The following is a 20,092-nucleotide window of genomic DNA, read 5'->3' as shown; positions in this document are numbered from 1 at the left end:
TTTTACTTGCCAATATATCATTTAGCTTTTTTCTTAAATAAGGTCTTGTTCAGTTTGCAAAATCTTTTTTAAAAATATCACATCGGATATACGGATATACATTTGAAGTATTAAACATAGTCTAATTACAAAATAAATTACAGATTCTGCTAATAGACTGTGAGACGAATTTTTTGAGCCTAATTAATCTATCATTAGTACATGTAGGTTACTGCAGCACTTATGGCTAATCACGTACTAATTAGGCTTAAAAGATTCGTCTCACGATTTTCTCATAACTGTGTAATTAGTTTTAATGTCTATGTATGTTTAATGTTCTATTTAGATGTTCAAAAATTTGATGTGATATTTTTGGAAAATTTTTTGGTAACTAAGCCTAAGCTAAACAATTTGTTCTAAAATAAGTTAATAGTGACCGCAGTGGATACATCATCCACTACCTCTGTTATATATTATCTTACCCATTATTCTTTTAGATATAAAAATATTATTAAATAGTTTTATATTGGTTCTATTTTTATATCTAAAATATAAGTTATTCAAAACAGTACTAACATGTACATAATTTATATTTCTGTATAGCAAACTATCGATATTTTAGCTAGTAAAAAGAAAAAAATGAAACATAAGAGGTGGGGAGATGCCAAAGCTTCGAGCTGTCGATCTGTCCACCAAGATTTTACTTGGATCTTCCGTTCTCGCCATCGAGAGAGATGATTTCGACTCTGGTGTGCTGAGACGCTGCTGCTTTTTCCAAGCCGTGGTCCGACAAGCCTGGGTCGGCGTGACGTCCCCCAGCACGCGATGTACCCCTGCTCTATCCTGTTTGATTTCTATCATCTTGGATAACAAGATATATATCGTAAATAAATTTATATATAATGAAAATATCTTATACTTCCTCCGTTCAACAATGTAAGACTTTATATTGCCTATATTCATATAGATGCTAATAAATCTAGACATATATGTAAATTATATACATTCATCCATTGATAAATTTAAGTAAGCCTAAAAAGTTTTAGAATATGAAACGGAGACAGTAATATGGATGAAAATAAGAATCTTTAACCATATTTTTTATTTTAATAAATATTACATCTGTCCATAATAACTTACATTGAGTGTATTTAGACAGTACTATTTGTCCCATCAGTTACCTCGTATTTAAATATCTAATCAGTTTACCTATATCTACCTATCACTCTATGCAATCTTTTTGTTTATCACTTTATTTAATGAAGACATTTAAGTCATTTTTGTTTGCAACTAATTTGCAATAGAATGCTAGAATGCACTTATATTGGGACTGAGGAAGTAAAAAAATAACTATTTATATTTATTAATTTATTGTTAAGACTTATTTATACATATTGCAGTTTTACTATGCTCTATCTTACGTAGTAGAGAGCTAAGAGCTCTTTGCTAATCTTGATAGTTGATTTTTTGATCTTTTATTTTCTAAATAAATGATTCAGCACCACACTAATTTCCTCCATGGTCAAATAAAAACAGTATTATCATAGTAATAAATTTTCCTTGCTAATCGTCCGTGGATGCATACCATGAAATTCACGCCCAAACACATTCCATAGCAATATGAAGAAAAATTTTGGTGGGCCTACAATTGTCAATCAAACTGAGAAATTCATTTATAACATTGCTAAAATAGTGGGAGCTCCAAAGGATTCAAAGTTATATTAAAATTTATCACAAATGTTTTTTTGAACCAAAATCGATATGACCGTATTTGGAGTCTCTCTTTATGATTGATAAAAATGAAATAAATTAACAATATTATTGATAAAAAAGTTTTGAATAGAATATCCTAATTATTGATAAAATTTATAACCTAGTAAGAAAAATATTTCTTATTCCACATCTTTCATATTTGGAACTTTTACTAGTAAAACAATATTATAATTCTAAACCAATAGAATTTAAACAAGGAAAGAAAAGATTCTCTCTTTCGTCGTTTCAGTGAAATTTATGGCAGTATTTTAATTTGAATGTTTAACACACACATGAGATAAAGAGTATTATCAGCTGTTGGATATATGTACAATGAGTGCTTCGTATAACCTTAAAAGAATCCTACATGTCATCATTATAATATCTTCAAACTAAATATTTTTATCTATTAAAAGTCAAAGTTTTATAAGTCTAACTCCAACCTTACCCAAAACAATATGAATTATATAAAACGGAGACTATTATATTAAGATATGATAAATAAGGGTATTCTATTTTTTATATTTGTATATGCGAGATAAGTAAGAAAAAAACAAAAATAATATTTCATATTTTATTTTTTAAAATTTTTAATAAATAATTTTATTCCTGGACCTCATTGGTAACCATTTTCACCATATAAATCTTTTTGTCCACATCTTCTCGGCTAGCTTTTTTCCATATCAGAATGTTTGGTATGGCAAAATAAAAATTCAGATAGTCAAAAATATTTGCCTTCAACGTTAGTCATAAAATCATTTATTTGAAGTGTAAAAAAATATTCGAGCCTGTGCTACACGGCCTACACTCCAGGCTTCGAGAAATCGAGAGCCCCGGTGCCTGTCGCTCGCGGCGGCCATAGCAGCCAGCAGTGCGTTGCACTTGCACGGCCGCACATGCATGCTCCCAATGCAGCTCAGCCTGCGCCTGCACGCCCCCCCCCCCCCCCCCCCCCCCCCTCCCCCATCGCGCTTCTCATCTCGCCGTACCGGTAACACGCTCACCGGCGTGCCAAGTGCATGCCACCACACACCCTTCCCCGTACGTACCGTGTGTCTGCCCGTCGTACGTGTCGCCTTGCCGGCCGCCAGCCTCCGGCGCCCGTCGTTTTAAGATGGCGTTTAGATTGAAAAAATTTTTGAAACAAGTGTCACGTTAAATGTTTGATTAGATTTCGGAAGGGGTTTTCGGACACGAATGCAAAAACGAATTTCATTGCTAGCATGAAAACCGCGAGATGAATCTTTTGAGCCTAATTAATCCGTTATTGACACATGTTGGTTACTGTAGTATTTATGACTAATCATAGATTGATTAGGCTCAAAAGATTCGTCTCAAGATTTCTTTCATAACTGTGTAATTAGTTTTTTGGTTCATCTATATTTAATGTTTTATTTAGGTGTTTAAAAATTTGATGAGATGTTTTTGGAAAAAAAATTAAAAACTAAACAAGGCCTAACTCAATGCCTGCCTGATGTTATGCTGTACTACATGCCAAGTATAAAAGATGCGGAGTAGAGCCTACTTATGTTCTTGTTCTTGCTCTAATATAAGGATGCTGTTTTAGCAATTTCCATGTTTCTTTTCCTTGTGAAGGATAGTAGAGGTATTTGTTCCTGCTCCTGGTCGGAGTAGCTAGGGAGCATACGAGAGATTACAACAAGTAGCAAAACCGAGGAGAACTCTAGCACCGCTCCAGAATTTTTTTATCTAGAATTTATCTATTTTTATCATATATATATATATATATATATTTCTTTAATCCAAAATACAGGCTTGACAATATCCTGTGTTTTTTCCAATGGGCGTACTCCCTTCGTTTAGAAAAAACGAAAATATAGTATGTCTCGGATTCAAATATTATATTAAAATATAGAATTTTTTAATTACTTATAACGTTACTTATCTTATTAATTTCTTATTGATTAAAAGATATTATACCGTAGTATTTTTTTAAAACAGCTTGATCTCATCTCCATCATTTTTCATTTATTAAGAAGGTAATGTACCATAGTACTTTTTAAAAACTTAATCTCTATTAAATAAACTCAAAATATTTATATTTCAGAACAGAAACCCTACTTTTCATTTACTTCTCAATGATCGACTGGTCACTGGCTCGTGGCCTCCCCGCTAGTACGTGTCAAAGCGATTGGGCGAGACTGCATGCATGCACGCACCGCGTGCTCCCGCTCCCACTCCCACTCCAGCCGTAGCCGCACCCAACCTGGCGCCTTGAACACTGTGCCACTGCCACAAGCCTGCGCCACTCTTCACTCCCCTGCTCCTCCTCTCTCTATTTAACCGCCTCACTGGCCCGGCCAGCTTGCTGCCAGCCAACCACTCGACCGGCGCCCCCCCTTCTCCCCCCCCCCCCCCCCCCCCCCCCCCCGCTTCACCTCACCACAGCCTCCCTCAAGAAAGCCGTCCTCAGTCCAGCGCTCCAGCCGCCGGCTAGCCGGCGCCATGGCTCTCGGCAAGCTCGCGGTGGTGGTCGCCCTCCTCGTGTCTCTCCTCTTCCTCACCGCCATCAAGGTAAGCTTCGCTAGCTCATTGCATACATGTACATGTACTCCCAGTGGGAGCCAGAGATCACACACACACACACACATTCTAACCGTTGGGTCGAATGGCTGGTTATACTGCAGGCTGCAGACTACGCTCCGGCTCCTCCGCTCGGTCCTCCTCCCCACAAGATCGTAGACCCCGGCAAAGGTAACCACTGCTCCTACTCCACAACACCACAAGCGCGCATGCTGTTGCTGAAAACCTTGGCCCGTTTGGTTGGTTGATTTTTCCTTCTTGCAGACTGCCTGGGCGCGTGCGACGTGCGGTGCAGCGAGCAGAAGCGCAAGAACCTGTGCAGCCGCGCCTGCCTCAAGTGCTGCAGCGTGTGCCTCTGCGTGCCGGCGGGCACGTCCGGCAACAAGGAGACCTGCGGCAGGTGCTACACCGACTGGGCCACGCACGGCAACAGGACCAACAAGTGCCCGTGACCGTGAGCACGCACGACGACGTACCACCCTAGCTTCCATGCACGAGTGGACACCAAATTACCATCCCATGCTTTTGTACTATGAATGTGATGATCCATCGATCTGCCTGGATCTAGCTTAGCCTAATTGATTAGCTTGCTCCTAGTTGGTGTTATCCGTTGCGTTCTGCTTTGGTCTGAGGTTTTTTTTATTTTATTTTTCCTTCTGTGAGAGAGGGTGTTGACGAGCTGTTAATACTCTAGCACTATGTTTTTCTTGTGTACATCCATCTGCCCGTGAAATCGATCTGGGATATCTATGGCATAATGTTTGCTCGAGACACTCTTGCGGTATCTGTGCCTGTTTATTTTTTCTTGTCAGAAATACGGGAAAAGCTCACAATTTTTTGTTCGACCAATTGCTTTGCCAGAACATGACAGTATGAGCTGTTTGGTGGAACATACGGTGTTCCCAACCCATAACACTACTTCCTATCATCAATTTGTCCAGAAACTAGTACTACAACCCATAACACTACTCCCTATCGCAATTCGTCAAGAAAAACTAGATACTAATCTTTTAATGCAAACATTACTATTTTACGCTTAAATTTAATCATGATATCTCGAACGCTATGTAGAAATCGAAACGCTTAAATTTAATCATGATATGTAGAAATCGAAATCATGTCTTTTAATGCAAACATTACTATTTTACGCTTAAATTTAATCATGATATCTCGAATGATATCTCGAACGCTATGTAGAAATCAAAACGCTTAAATTTAATCATGATATGTAGAAATCGAAATCATGTCTTATGTAAGACATAATTTTATTCTCTTTCCTCATTTATTCACTTGACACGTTATTTTTTATTCTATATGATAATTTATTTAATGTTGTAGAAATTATTCTAGTTATTGGGTTGAGAATGCTTAATAGACTTTTGGTTGGAATTATGTTAGCTGGACGCTTTACGTATGCGATATGCCGCGACGTTCTCGACTTCTCGTGAAACCTGTCCAACGTGGCATGCAGCGCAGCGGCATGTTGTAGTTGGTCGCCGAAACCGACAGTGTCTCGCTACGAAACGCTGTGAAAGGGACTAACTCCCAAGATCTTGTTGACACGCCAAGTCTTGTCAACTGAGATCATGAGCAGCTGAGAAGCATGGGAGAGGAATCTTCGCCGGGGGATAAACATGCAAGGATGGATACAAGCAAGAACTCAAAAGAAAAATAAAATTGAAAGAAAGAAAGAAAAGACTTTACCCTCCCTACCTCATGGTATGTGTGTCCACCCATCGCACTGCAAGTCTGCACGTACCGTGTGCTTTAATTATGGCCTGTGTGTACGCTATGTACACAGTGTCAGTCCTTGTATCGCATGCGTCGTCGTGTTGCGAGGACCGCGGATATGCTTGTCCTTGTATGGTGTAATAGTGTACCGTCCTCGGCTAAAAGTCGTGGGACACCATGGGGGTTAAAAGAGGCACGGGTTAGCGACGCTACCAACTTCCACCAAGCTTTGTCACTGGTGCTTTGTCCGTTTGCCCGATACCGAGAACGTTCATCGTGGTCACGAACGAACACCACGGCATCCGTGTCAAGCATGGAACCCAATGTTGACGACAACAATGTCCACCGGTTCACGTATCGTGGATACTGTACAAAACACCGGTGATATCCATACGTGACAACCATTTCGCCAGAATCTGTGTCCAACTGCCCGTGACATTGGGAATCTCACGACGTTGAAAGCCCACTACGCTGCGCAGGCCGTATCCTCGCGAGAACCCACGGGGCTCGGAGCAGCAAAGCGCAAGATTTTCTTTTCTTCTTCTGTGGACGAGCCGCGCGATCCCCAGTAGGATGCAAGGCCCATCATACACTGCGGCGCATCACGGGGAAGTTGCGGACGCAACCGCGAAGATGCGTCGGCAAAGCGGTTGGGCCGCTGCCTGCTGCGTTCTGGTGGTGGCGCTGCGACTACGGGTTAACGCATTCAGCTTCTCTCGTGCAGAGACGTTTTGTATTTCTTATCCTATCTCTGACCACTTTCTCCGTTCCAAAATATAAAACACTTCGTAACAAACCCTCATCCGTCCTGGATGAGAGTCTTTACGGGAGTCTTTTTATGCTGACGCCGCATCTCCAACACCGCTCCTCCGTGCGGGCGACACCGCTACCATGTGTTTCTCCTCAGTACTCATGCCCTCCGTGCTCTCTTGTAGCGATGATATCATGTAATATCAATTAGTATCATATATCATCTGGCTTATAATTTATCATGTTTTGATGGGATTTCGTTTTGCAGTTAACATGAAAAAAAGATGGGACGAGTTAATCTAAGTGCAGTCTGTAGATGAGGCGTTTGTGTAATTGTGTTGGCACATGCTGGCCAGCGTGCATACGAGAGCCGGGGTTGGCGGTTGGTCCCCTGAACGATTTATTTTCATGTCCTCGGAAAATAAATGGGGTCGTTCAGGACTTTGTCATCTACTGTAGGGCTATCCTGGCTCCGGCTGTGCGCGGGTTCTTACGCTGTCCGCTGTGCACTAACCGACGGCGGGCCCAGATTGAGAGACCGTGCAGTTGGCCACCTGCATGGTCAAAATCTCTTGTGAACCCTGGCTGGAGCGTGCGAGCTTAAGGATAGCTTCAAACTCCAAAGTAGTAAACCCTATATATACTGCTAGTGCTCCTCATGTGATTCTCTCTCGTTTGTCCATATCTAGCCTAGCGTTAGCCTACGCCAAAACCATCCGGCCACCACCGAAAGGAAGACGCACCAATGTGTAACGAGATGGACCCCAACGAGCACTATAGCTGTATATGTTGCGAGACAGGGAGATCGATGCTTCTGGAGCACACTTGGGGCACGCCACCGCGGCTAGTACCACCACGATCGTGCGGTCTTTTGCCTGCAGCGTGCAGCTGCCGCCCGCGCGCATCTCGCGACTTGGTTAATTAACCCGTTACGTGACGCGTGCTGAGACTGAGAGGACGGCACGATTTCGCGGCGGTGATGGAGGAGGACGACGAGCGCGCAATAATAGCCCAATAGCGCGCACGCGAGGCGGACGGTTTCCGCTTTCCTTTTGCCCTTCTCACTGGCACTTGGGGCTCGCTCCAGATTGATTTCTCCATTAGCTAGAGCCGTAGCCCAAACAAATAGTTTCGGCTTAATATAAAAAAAGTAAAGCACGCTAGAGTGATATAGAAAAATAGGGTTAAATTTAAGTGAAGCTGGGTTCAAGCAACTTCACTAATTTTAGAAGTTTAAGTTTTAAGGAACATGTACTTTAATATGATTATAATTTAAAAAATACATCACAATGTATGAAGAAAGTGATACTTGGCATGTACAGCGGTAGAGCCCATTATGGTCATATCTCAAGATATCTCAGCAACAAGAGTTTATTTTATAATAATACCTACAAAGAGTAGGGTGTGGTTTCTTCATTAATGCAATAAAATATTTTTAGTAAGCTAGTTTCTTTTTTATACATTGCCATGCAAGAAAATTTTTTTTAATAAATGCTAAGAGTCGACTCTAAACCATTGTCATGCATAACAATAACTTTTCTCTCTCCTTCTCTCTTTCCTCCATCTCTTTGGCCATGTTCGGCATGTGAGATGCGTGGGTTAGTTATTTAGCGCGAAAACGTAGTAATAGTACATGATTAATTAATTGTTAATTATAAAAAGTACAAAATAGATTAATATGATTTTTAAAGTAATTTTCTTATAGAAAATTTTCACAAAAATATACCGTTTAGCAGTTCGAAGTATGTGCGTGGAAAACAAGACAATATAGGATTAACAAGGGGTGAGCCAAACACGGTCTTTACAATCTGGCTTATCATTAAGAGAGTGATTCATAGAATAGACCATATGATGACCTATTTATATGTATATGTATATGGATTGGCCATATATGATATTCTATCCTCTTTTGTTTTTATTACTTTTTTTACCCAAATATACGCGATGATGTGGGGCATATTTTAAAATCTACTTTACCCTAAAAGAAAACCTACCAGAATAGGTCACACCGTCCATGACTACTTTAACAATGTACATTGGTGATGCCCTAGGTAATTTTGTTCAAAACTATCTAATTGAGAGGTTAGCTAGGATAAGTTGAGGTGGCTTCATCTTAGCCGTAGAAAGCAAATATGGCCTATATTTATTTGGGCAAATTTTTCTCAGTGGAGTTGTAGCCAACTCTAGGTTACTATTGAGTGCTTCTCGTTAAAAAGAAAAAGGCACTTCGTGTCTCATGTGTAACGTTTCGCAGGGTAATCCGTTGGAAGGTTCATTACAGAGTCAAAACGTAACGAAGGCATCTGGAGAAGATGCACGTAACGATCAGAGGTCCACACGAGTTCTAGCTAGGATGGCTGCTTTGGAGGGAAGCACGTTGTGGTAGCTTTCAGGTAAGAGAGCTCTCTCGTGCTTGTGCAGCTAGCGCCTCCCCTCCCATGCAGCAGATGGAGACTCGGATGCGCATGGCCAGGCCGGCCACATATTGGAGCCTTCTTTCCATCATTGCCTCCTCGAATTGCATCTGTTCTTGCCCCTGTAGCTGCCCTCAGGCGACTGTATTTTCCCTGCACGGATAGTTGTTAGCAGGGTTCATGATAACATACGGTAACCCGTGGATATCGTGGAAACACAATAAATTTATATTTTAAAATTTTGAACTCAATGTGATTTGACATGGTAACTCCATGGTTTGGTGGGGTAAGCTACCGTGCGTTGAAAATGAAAAGAAAAATTGTAAAATGTTGTAAAAATGGTAAAATTCAGAAAAAAATACATAGGTCTATAAAAATAATGAATGCATAATTTTCTTGGCATAATGTTTATTATATTTTTTAAAATATAAATAGTATCCCAACCCATGTTTTTGTTATTTTTAAGGTTTTCTGGAGCCTCAAAATTGAAGTAAGCTTTACCATTTTCATAAACTTTGTTCACGGATAGCAATATGCATCAAGTGCTAACTATAGAAATTTATTTGGTTTTTACATTATTTTTAAAAATAAGTTTGAATAAAATTCATCAAACTATACCGTGTGGTTACCATTTCTTTCCCCAAAGCAGAGACGTGGTTACCATGCAGTTCCGTTTCCTGAACCCTAGTTGCTACTACCGAGACGAAAACGGTGCCGGTGATTCTTGACTGACCGACTAACGTTCGTTTCACCGATCAAACCGTTTAGAACTGTAGCAGTCAGATAAGAGATTGTTTCTAATGGGTAATTTAGTATATGCTTAGTTTAATAAATAAAACTAAGTTTTTAGCGTAAAATAAATTTTAGTTTATTTAATTATACTAGATTCGTCAATAAAATACTTGTGGATCGATTCAGGGTCATGAGTTATTTCCAAAGGCCCATGGAATCCCTCCTCCCTCTCCACTAAACTAATTTTGAGTACAGAATTTGAGTGCGTGGGTAAAGAAGGGACTCACCTGATATTTTTATACCATTTACCAGTTTTCACATGTTACCTCCAGCCCTAAATAATTATGTTTCCGACTTTATGTTATTTTCGTTTATCATTTTTTCAACTACTTTTAACAATTTTATTTTTAAGGAAATCATATGATTATATAAAACGGTCCCGATTGCTTTTGCAACTATTTTCATCCCTAGTCACTGCATGGAGTGATAATTTAAATTAGCAAATGAATCAATATATTACACACCGTAAAATTTCTAGTCTGGTCTAAAATTCATCAATTTATATATGTATATAATTTATATATATATATATATGTCTAGATTAATTAATATTCATATGAATCTAGATAAAGTTAAAAAATATTATATTGTGCAACGGAGGAAGTAGACTAACATGTAGGTAATAATATTGCTATCACTAATATGTGTCCCATAAGGCCACGACGGTGTTAACATAATCTCAGGAGATCCGAGTATAAGAGAGGCGGCAGAACATCCGTCCCTTCCCCCTGCCTCGACCTTCCCTCTCGCCGTGTTTACAATCCACCGCGTAGTCGCGTTCGCGTACCACCTCCACCCCTTAAACCCCTGCAATTAATTCACTCTCCACTGCACTCCACTCCACTAATCCCCCACCTCCCTCTCCTCCTCCTCCTCCTCTCTCTCCACCAGCTTTCCCTCCCCTCTCTCTCCTCCACCAAATCGAGCCAAGAATCGCCCGCCGCCGCCCGCCGTAGCCGCGACGTACGTCTATCTCCGCCTCCCCAATGGGCGCGCTTCTTCTCCGCTGCGTCCTCCTAGCCTTAGTAGTCGCCGCGCACGGCGCGGTGGCGGGGAGGCTGTCCCCGAACTACTACCGCCACAGCTGCCCGCGGGTGGAGCGGATCGTGGCCGACGTCGTCGCCGCCAAGCAGCGCGCCAACCCGTCCACGGCGGCGGGCACGCTCCGCCTCTTCTTCCACGACTGCTTCGTCGGCGGCTGCGACGCGTCGGTCCTCGTCTCCCCGCTCTCCGCCGACCGGTCCCCGGAGCGCGCCGCGGAGATCAACCTCTCCCTGCCTGGGGACTCCTTCGACGTGGTCGCCCGCGCCAAGGCCGCCCTCGAGGTCGCCTGCCCGGGCGCCGTCTCCTGCGCCGACATCCTCGCGCTGGCCGCGCGCGACCTCGTGGGCATCCTCGGCGGGCCGCGCTTCCCCGTCGCGCTGGGCCGCCGCGACGCCCGCCGCTCCGATGCGCGCGACGTCGAGGGGAACCTCCCGCGCACCAACATGTCCGCGCGCGCCATGACGGTGCTGTTCGCGCGCAAGGGGTTCACGCCGCAGGAGCTCGTCGCGCTCGCCGGCGCGCACACCGTCGGCTTCTCCCACTGCGGCGAGTTCGCGCACAGGCTCTACAGCTTCAGGAGCGCCGACGGCTACGACCCGTCGCTGAACCCGTCGTTCGCGCGCGCGCTGCAGACCTCCTGCGCCAACTACAAGAAGGACCCGACCATCTCCATCTTCAACGACATCATGACCCCCGGCAAGTTCGACGAGGTCTACTTCAAGAACCTGCCCAGGGGGCTGGGCCTGCTCGCCTCCGACGCCGCGCTGTGGGAGTACCCGGTCACCAGGGTGTTCGTCCAGCGCTACGCCGACAACCGGACGGCCTTCTTCGAGGACTTCGCGAGGGCGATGCAGAAGCTCGGCGCCGTCGGCGTCAAGACGGGCCGGCAGGGCGTCGTGAGGCGGCACTGCGATGTCCTCTGAACTCGGAATTTTGGTGGGGAGCATTTCCCAACTCTCATGTGTAATGTGGTGCTGGTGCGGCTAAAATTCGGCAAATTTAGGATCGGATTCAGTGAGCTATTGTGAACCTGTGATGTGTTGTTCATGTCTCTTTTGGGCTTTAGATCATACACACAGTTACAGATGAGTACATGTCATTATCGCTAACCATGTTGGGCTCTTGCATCACCGCGATGGAAGCGCAATTTCTTCTCCATCAGAGATCGCTACGTAGATGTTCATGTGGATGCAGTACAAACCAGCGGCTCAAATACGCGGTTACGAAAGCGTGGCCTCCCGTGAAAAGCAACACCACAACACACGGTTGCAAAAGAGACCGACCACCGCGCCATGTTAATAAGCCACCGGATTGCCGCCCGTTGGGCACATGGAGGCGAAAGGCAGCATTTGCTGCTTCTGCTCCTGCTGCTGTGTACCGACGAGCGGTTGAAGCCGGCAGCACGGGCCATGGGGACGCCACGCCACGCCACTGCCTCTCCTCTACTCTCCTAATAAATCGCCCAACCTGGGTGGGTGTTGGGTTGCGTCTGCTGTGTACACCATCGCAACAGTGCAAGGTCGGTACTTGTCGACCCGGGGTTAAGCTTCTGGTTGCATTTTGTTCGGCTGACAACGAAGGCCAGGTAGTGCGGTTTAAGAGTGATGATTAATTCGGCAGGGACAGGAAGCATCTTGGGGCTGCAGCAATAGTATCTCTCAATCCTTTCTTGTTATAATTTGGATTTTTAGTAGCAAAGTAGTAATTAGGTACGATGTTCATGGTCACCTAGAGTAAATTGTTGGTGTAAATGCGAAACAATATGCCGAATTAGGACTGATCCGGAGTCTGCTTGTACTAATCCGGCCATTAGAGCTAGTGGTCTCCCTATTGCCAGATGTGCATGAGCTTTCGCCCCAGGTATACGAACGAGTCATATGCAAATAAGATGCACCATCACCATGACACATAACACTACGCATCAATGCAAGTACGTTTTGTACAACAGCCAAAGCTTATCATGTTTTATCATGTTTGGGTGTTTCATGAAAAAAAGCCGAACATATAATTTATTAATAAAAATTTTATATATGTATTCTCAGTGATCTAAAAGTCAAAGTTAAAAAATAAACTTTGGTTAAAAACCTCCCAAAATCAAATCCAAATTTAAGCTTGAAAAAAAAAATCAAATTTTGACTTGTAAGCGCAAGCATAAGAAAAAGATGAGGAGTAGAATTACACTATTCTATCTTCAGCGCACAATTATAGACCATGCCTACAGGAGGATTTAACTCTAACAAATGAGGTAAACATGACGTGCATTAACAACGAAAAAAATCTCGGACTACACAAACAATGGCAGGAGAAAAATCTGCTTCGCATTCTGTACACAAACTTAAAACATGTTCAAGCGAACTCAATTGCCAACGCTCCCAGCCCAGAAATCATGGGATTGCAGTTAGGGGTCATCGATTTTCCCAATACCCAAAAAGGAAAAAAAAAAAGGCTGGTTAGTGTAGCAAAGCTATCTAACCTTGTATTTCAGATTCTGCTACACAAGGGGCAGATCGTGAATAACAGGATTGGGATCATCAGCCGACAGATAGGACTTTATGCAAGCCAAGAAAGGCGCTGCATTAATCTATCAGGAATGAAACAGATTGACTAGACTACACCACCGGGATATACAAGATCTGTAATTAAGCAGTTTACACCAATAAATTGCCACTGCCCACAAACATTCCAAGTTCCTGAGCATGCAGTTCATCTACGTTGTTGTTTTGGATACGGTGACACTGCAAGGAGTATCTTCTTTCTAGGACCCTGTTCCATCAAATAATATTACACGAGTTAAAATTACTGCAAATAGTGCAAGCATGTTTGAGATGATGTAATCTCTACTAGATGTTCTAGGTCAAATTAGACCTCCCATTTTGTGAGGTTAAATTGATTAAGCATGCTAGATGGCTTCAGGAGTACCACAACATAGCGCAACACATCCTTGCAATAGTACTACCTCTGGTCAGTTTTATTTGTCGTTTTGGCCAAAAGTTTCGGCATGTTTTCTATGTAATTTGGTTGTCCTAAACATCAATTAATTATGTCCATAGGAAGTAGTTAAATGGGATGGCAGACCGTGGGCCTACCTGGATTGTGATGCAACACATCCAAATAAACAAACAGGAGCATGGCATTACAAATCAGCTTGATATTAATATCTGATACTTGTAGGTTGTTAGCAAAGATCTTAAGCAGTTAAGCACACTACATGCCACACAACCGCATGACCCATTCGGTTCAAATGGTGAAAAAATGTGACCAGCTTCATGCATTGGGTTCTTGGAGTGGCAACATTTAGTGAGACAAAACTCCCACAAGTTCTGGTGCACCATTTTTTACGTAAAAATAGGTATATGACTGATTTCGTGTGAAGGTAGCCTTTTGACTTGACACAAACTTACTCTAATTACAGTTCCTTACGTGGTATTGAGATATTTCCATTCAATATAATGGCAAAGAACGATAGTACTTCAGTGACAAAAAAACTCAGACCCAGAATATCACTATATAACATGTAAAGATGTTAGTATGAATAAAAGGCATATCTTACCATTGGCACCCCTATTTCCTTAAGGTCACTGTCTCCCATCTGAGTCAATGCAGCCATATCCACCTGTCGGCAAATAAAGTATTAAACAATCAAGAAAGAAAATACTGACATAGTCACAGTGCTCGCTCAATAAACTTATTCGCTTTAACACAGATGCACGAGTACTCATTGACCTATGCTTAAATGGACTGTCGATTGACAACACATTCTGGATACTGCATAACCTAAAAAAAAGAGCTTATGACAGTGATGCGCCTGGTATATCCAACGTGGAGTAACCAAGAAAGAGGCAAGACATGGAATGACAGTAGAGAATAATTGTTTGCTTGTGTGTGTGTGTGTGTGAGAGAGAGAGAGAGAGACGATACAAACAAAGCTAGAACTTTTTCAGAATGTAGAAGCCCATAACCTGATCCAAGTAAAATATCAAACGCTATGGCATTCAAATACTAATGCATGAGCCTTAAGGTAGTAAATGGATAGAAGAAACAATTATCCAAAAAAGGAACACTATAAACATAGCAATCGTAATAGAATTATAAATTGGTTTAAAAGTTGAAAATGAATTGGTAATGGAATATTACCTCTTCAGCCTGGAAGAGGAAGACATACTTCTCAAGTCCCAGTGAATTCAGCAGCTCAGTAACTGTGAGCGGTACTTCTTGCTGCAAAATTGCATGAAACAGCGTCAGGAAACTGCCAAAAAAAATAGTATAGCACCATCAGCAATTACAAGCATAACTAGTTGAGTTCTTATACGGATAACTTAAGATAAGAAATTGAATGTGAGCAGTGTTCTCCATTGTCATAAATGGAAGTTGTATTGTATGATCTGTACCAGCAGTAAATGTGAATTATCATGCTACAAGCCTACAATGATGAGACAAAAGGTCTTCATTCCAAGGCAGTAGTAAAAACGACTGGTGTGATACAAACTTAACTAGCCAACCCTATTATCACATATACATCTTTGATTTCAACTAGCTAAATACCCGGACTTTGCTACGGAGAAATATGAATTATACGTGTTAGTATTGTTCGGAACTTGTATTTTGGAGATGAAACATAGAACAAACATATATGGTTTTTTTGAAATATTTTATATACATAAATAAGTAGTTGGTAAGATAATATATAATATAGTTTGTGGATGGCAGATTCACTGTCACCACCATTACCTCCTTTTAGAGTAGTATAGATAACTATTCAACATAACACATGGTTCAACAAAATTCCAAATGCCATTATGAAGAATTAAATTAATTTAGCTAGTTTTTACTTTTACTCAGAGGCACGACTAAATTAAATATACAAGACGAAGCACCAAATACAAACCATTACAGGGGCTGTAGGAGGCAGAACTGTGGCAGATGAAGTAACTCTATTTGTTGGCTGAGCAGTATCAATAGAAATGGATGATCTACCAGCATAAGGTTGAGTTCTTAATGCATCAGGAACATCTCCAGTGATAAGACCTGAAGTCCTTGAGTTACTGGCAGATCTAGTGAGTGGCATGGAATGAATATGATCATAAGTTCTTGAGGGAGACATATCTCTACGGGCACTTGGAAGCCTTTCAGGGGACCTGTGCCTCGATTCACCAGCTGACCATGACGAATAAGCTTCTCTTGAAGAGCCAAAGTTTAACAAATCATCCATACTTCTTGCAGAAGGAATTCGGTTTGGAAGAGTAGATGTCCTCGGCTCAGGCAACCTCTCTCTCAAGCCATATCTAGACCTTAAATCTGGAATCTTATCTCTTCCATCATATCTAGACCTTGATTCTGGACCACACCCTCTTGCATCATACCTCTGTGAAAGCTTAGGTTTCCTGGAAAGCTTTTCACGGAGATCCACTCCATCCTGTTCCACACCACCATTGCTTGACAAGCCTTTCTTCATAAGCTTCAATCTCAAATCATCCCTACTGACCTGGTAATCTTTAAATGGTATATTGGTATGCAAGAAATATTAGTGTCAAACAGGGTTCATTTACTTTTTTAGTGGATAAAAAGCAAGTAAATGAAGTGTTCATCGTCACCTGTACGATTATCTCCATGCTGAAAACCATTGGTTTCTGTCTGTCGTCTGAAAAGTGAGTAAAAAAATTCTGGCGTGAGAAAGTAAAATTCTAAGCAGTTGATTAGGATTGAAACAACCGTATCTAAGTAAAGAATGCAATAAAGATAACAAGATTAACATGATATATCTAATTATATCATCCTGTAAATGGTATGGTAAATTGGTAAGCAATTGCTTTTGAAGGAACACAAGATAACTTAACAGATCAAAGCTATCAAATTAAGCATACTTATTGACTAATACATGCAGGAACACTCATTGAATAAAATAAAAAAGCTTGTGCATATCTATATATCTAGATGTGCTAACATAAATGTGAGGGTACTGCGACTGAAACAGAAAACTGCACTATTATGAATAGAATTGGAGGTAACCTTCTTATGCTTAGGTTGTGTAACTTGTGTTCTCTTCTCATGAGATTTTTAGATGTTCTGAATTATCTAATTTTATGATAGCTATTTGAGTACAAACGACTGAGTTAACTACTGCGAGAAAATTTTCTTTAGAAATGTATAAGACAAGGAACTTTTATGTATTTTTTTTCTTGCACAGAATGCACCATTTCAGAGTTTTGATCCTTGCAATAATCCATAATCGATGATGACAAAAGAATAGGGCCTCAGTAGTACATCATAGTAGCAAATTTGATAAATTATTCATCTAGCAGTTGTAATTAAAATATACATGGTAGACAATCAACTGGTTGAGAAGAGCTCGAGCTTAATTAACCAATGACATGGTTAGGAACATAGAACTGATCCCTGACACAAAATAGAGGGAATGGGACGCATAACCAACAAAGGACACTCAAAACGTACAAAATAATACTTTATGTAAAATAATTGCTATAAACTTTACAATACATTTCCCAGCCCTTGTTATCGACTTTTTATGTGGTGGCAGTCAAGCCCACATGTCAGAGGTGACAGGCAAAACCACAATTACTTCGCATTCTCTCTTTCAGCGACAAACAGGCCCCGCCACCTTATTGGGCCATACTTAGAAACATTTCAGTAAAAACAACAATCAAACAGGGCAGGACATAACCGGTTTTCAGAGTTGACGGCTAAGTTGTACTGATCTTTTAGTTGAGGGATAAAAACTAGATGTAGACAAGAGCTGTCAGGCAAGAAATAGGCTTTACCCACTATAAACTTTGTTAGCCCAAGACAGATACCTTTTGTTGCGCTGCTGGCCATCATAGGATTCAGAACCAACCATAGTATTTCCTAACCGGTCTCTCACAGATCGCTTTCTTCCTAAGTGCAAGCCATCATCATTATCAATGTCAGATACAGCTCGCCTTTTGACAACCTGAAAAATTAACCAAAACTAGGATGAAGAAGCTGAAAACTGAATAATTGATGAGACTTCCAAAAGGGGAAAATATATGAGCCATGGCATTTGCATCCAACCTTCTACATTCACAATTTTCACATGATAGAATAGCTTAAAAACATGCATCAATTAATCCACCAAGTTCAAGATGTCTACAAACTTCCTATAACTTTAAATAATCAATATAAGGATAAGTAATAGGTAGCCTGAGCTGTCCAGAACTTCAGATAAGAATGGTAAAAGCACAAACTGAAATGAGACTATGTTTATATGCATTCTAGTGCATTACCATCAGCAGCATATAAGTTTTGGATTCAGTATATGCAATAACGGATGGTCATAATCAGTACAGAACAGAATAGGACATACTCTTTAGCAAAAAAATACAAGTAAACATCCGTTGCACAACCTTAGTAATTTTTTTTGGTCATTCAAGTATGTTTCATCTCATAGACGTGTAGCAATGTAATCACATCATAATCCACATTGGTGTTTCCGCACTCATCATCTAATCCAACTATGCACCCATCACAACCATTACTATCCCCCTCCCACTTAAAGGACATCAGACGAAATAACTACTCAAACAGTAATAGATCCATAGGCTCCTCTCTTAAACTAAAACTCATAACATCGAAGATTGGATTATCCATGCACGTCATGTTTGTTCAAGCTTTCAACCATTAGAAATTCTGCCGTTCTTTCCAACACATCAAGAGATACCTTATCACACTGGGAAATCGTAATCTAAGAAACGGAGATACCTTATCACACTGGGAAATCGGTATCTGAAAGAACGGCACTTGACTTTATATGCTTCAACAGATAACTGCATCCAGCGTCCCACCCTTCATTTACGGAACCAAACACCTTAACATAAGCAAAATACCAGTGGAAACGGTGCGATTCTCAATCCCTCTCATGCTAAAGTTACATTTTAAAAGCGAGCACGCGGTGGCACCATGCTTCCTCGATCGGATCGCTCGGTTCGTCTCTAATCAACCAAACTGGGGAACTGCGCTATGATCGTATCCACGACAGGGGCATCCAAAGTTCGGAACGCGGGGGGCAATCCACGAATACCAGAGCGCGCAGATCCGATGCGGCGTCCTCACCTGACCGCTGCGGCCGAGGGTGATGGTGACCTGGCTCCTGGATGACGACGCCGAGGAGGCCATCGCCGCCACCCCGCGCAGAGGGTTGCTTCCGCCGGGACCGTGGAGGAGCGACGAGGGCGCGCCTACGGGGAGGAGCGGAAGGCGGAGCGACGCGCGGGAGAGAGGGCCGGCTAGGGTTTCGAGGAAATGGGTGGCGATTGGCAGATGGGGAGCGTGGAGTTTACCGGCGCTCGAGACGGAAGCGGTGGCGGAGAGGTGCGTGCGATTGCGAAGGTGCTTTTCCTTTTTTTTCTCTCTCGGAATTTGGCCACGTTTTGCTCAGTTTTCAAATTTTTCGGTCCTTTTCTCGTCGTCTTTGCTTTTTGCGAAATTTTATTTCCTCGTCTACGGTCTACGATATATACGAGACTATTTACTCTATATTGCTTCAATTTTCTATATGCTATTAATATACTCGTATATTTCAATCGCCCATACAACTTATAATAACCGCATAGGTAACATGTTCGTATAATAACTAATAATGACTCCAGATGCCTACGAAAAAAGAAATAGACTAATAATGACTCTAAATGCCAATGAAAAAAGAAATGGCTCATGCATCTGATTATGATAAGTTACGTATGTCCGTAAAGAAAAAAAATGTTTTTCTTAAAGAAATCACTTGATATTTTTTATATTTTCTAACAATGGTTTACATGTGAGGGATAGAGGGAAGGACGGATGTCTCTGTTTAGAATGCAACTATACATGCCTTGTTAATCGTGTCTTTTAAGCCTTGACATAAGCATTTGCTGCCTCATACTTCGCTTTTGTTTATTCCTATTTGACAAAATTTAAATACTTAACCTTAAATCTAAAGTTGATTTTGGATTTTCATTATAGATTTTTAGTTTTTGCTTTTATGTCATTAAGAACACATATATTCTTAAACTATTTTTGGTTTCTAAATATGTCATTCGACTTTTTTCAAAAAAAATCCAAACGATCACCCACGT

At 41.5% G+C, this 20,092-nt stretch overlaps 3 protein-coding genes across 4 annotated transcripts; 2 read left to right on the top strand and 1 right to left on the bottom strand.

Annotated features, from left to right (window-relative positions):
• Positions 1–4,123: 4,123 nt before the first annotated feature.
• LOC102714911 (snakin-2-like) lies at positions 4,124–5,072 on the top strand. The gene is made up of 3 exons (XM_006652323.3): positions 4,124–4,266; positions 4,380–4,446; positions 4,540–5,072. The coding sequence occupies exons 1-3, from the start codon at positions 4,198–4,200 to the stop codon at positions 4,725–4,727; spliced, it is 324 nt and encodes a 107-aa protein (XP_006652386.1). The 5' UTR covers positions 4,124–4,197; the 3' UTR covers positions 4,728–5,072.
• Positions 5,073–10,702: 5,630 nt separating this feature from the next.
• On the top strand, positions 10,703–12,100 carry LOC102722673 (peroxidase 41). Its single transcript, XM_040523359.1, has one exon. The coding sequence runs from the start codon at positions 10,949–10,951 to the stop codon at positions 11,927–11,929; it is 981 nt and encodes a 326-aa protein (XP_040379293.1). The 5' UTR covers positions 10,703–10,948; the 3' UTR covers positions 11,930–12,100.
• Positions 12,101–13,254: 1,154 nt separating this feature from the next.
• LOC102714448 lies at positions 13,255–19,370 on the bottom strand. Of its 2 annotated transcripts, none has more exons than XM_006652322.3 (7): positions 19,092–19,370; positions 17,816–17,952; positions 16,598–16,644; positions 15,898–16,496; positions 15,141–15,221; positions 14,557–14,619; positions 13,255–13,769 (listed from the first exon to the last, which is right to left on the bottom strand). In XM_006652322.3, the coding sequence occupies exons 1-7, from the start codon at positions 19,152–19,154 to the stop codon at positions 13,710–13,712; spliced, it is 1,050 nt and encodes a 349-aa protein (XP_006652385.1). In that variant the 5' UTR covers positions 19,155–19,370; the 3' UTR covers positions 13,255–13,709. The 2 variants fall into 2 exon arrangements, with proteins under 2 accessions (XP_006652385.1, XP_006652384.1); XM_006652321.3 differs by having other exon boundaries at positions 15,892–16,496; positions 19,092–19,369.
• Positions 19,371–20,092: the final 722 nt, after the last annotated feature.

The sequence above is a fragment of the Oryza brachyantha genome, chromosome 4 (assembly GCF_000231095.2).
Source record: "Oryza brachyantha chromosome 4, ObraRS2, whole genome shotgun sequence".
In the NCBI taxonomy this organism is placed as follows: Eukaryota; Viridiplantae; Streptophyta; class Magnoliopsida; order Poales; family Poaceae; genus Oryza; species Oryza brachyantha.
The sequence above is the reverse complement of the archived record's forward strand: the minus strand, read 5'-3'. Positions and strand labels throughout refer to the sequence as shown.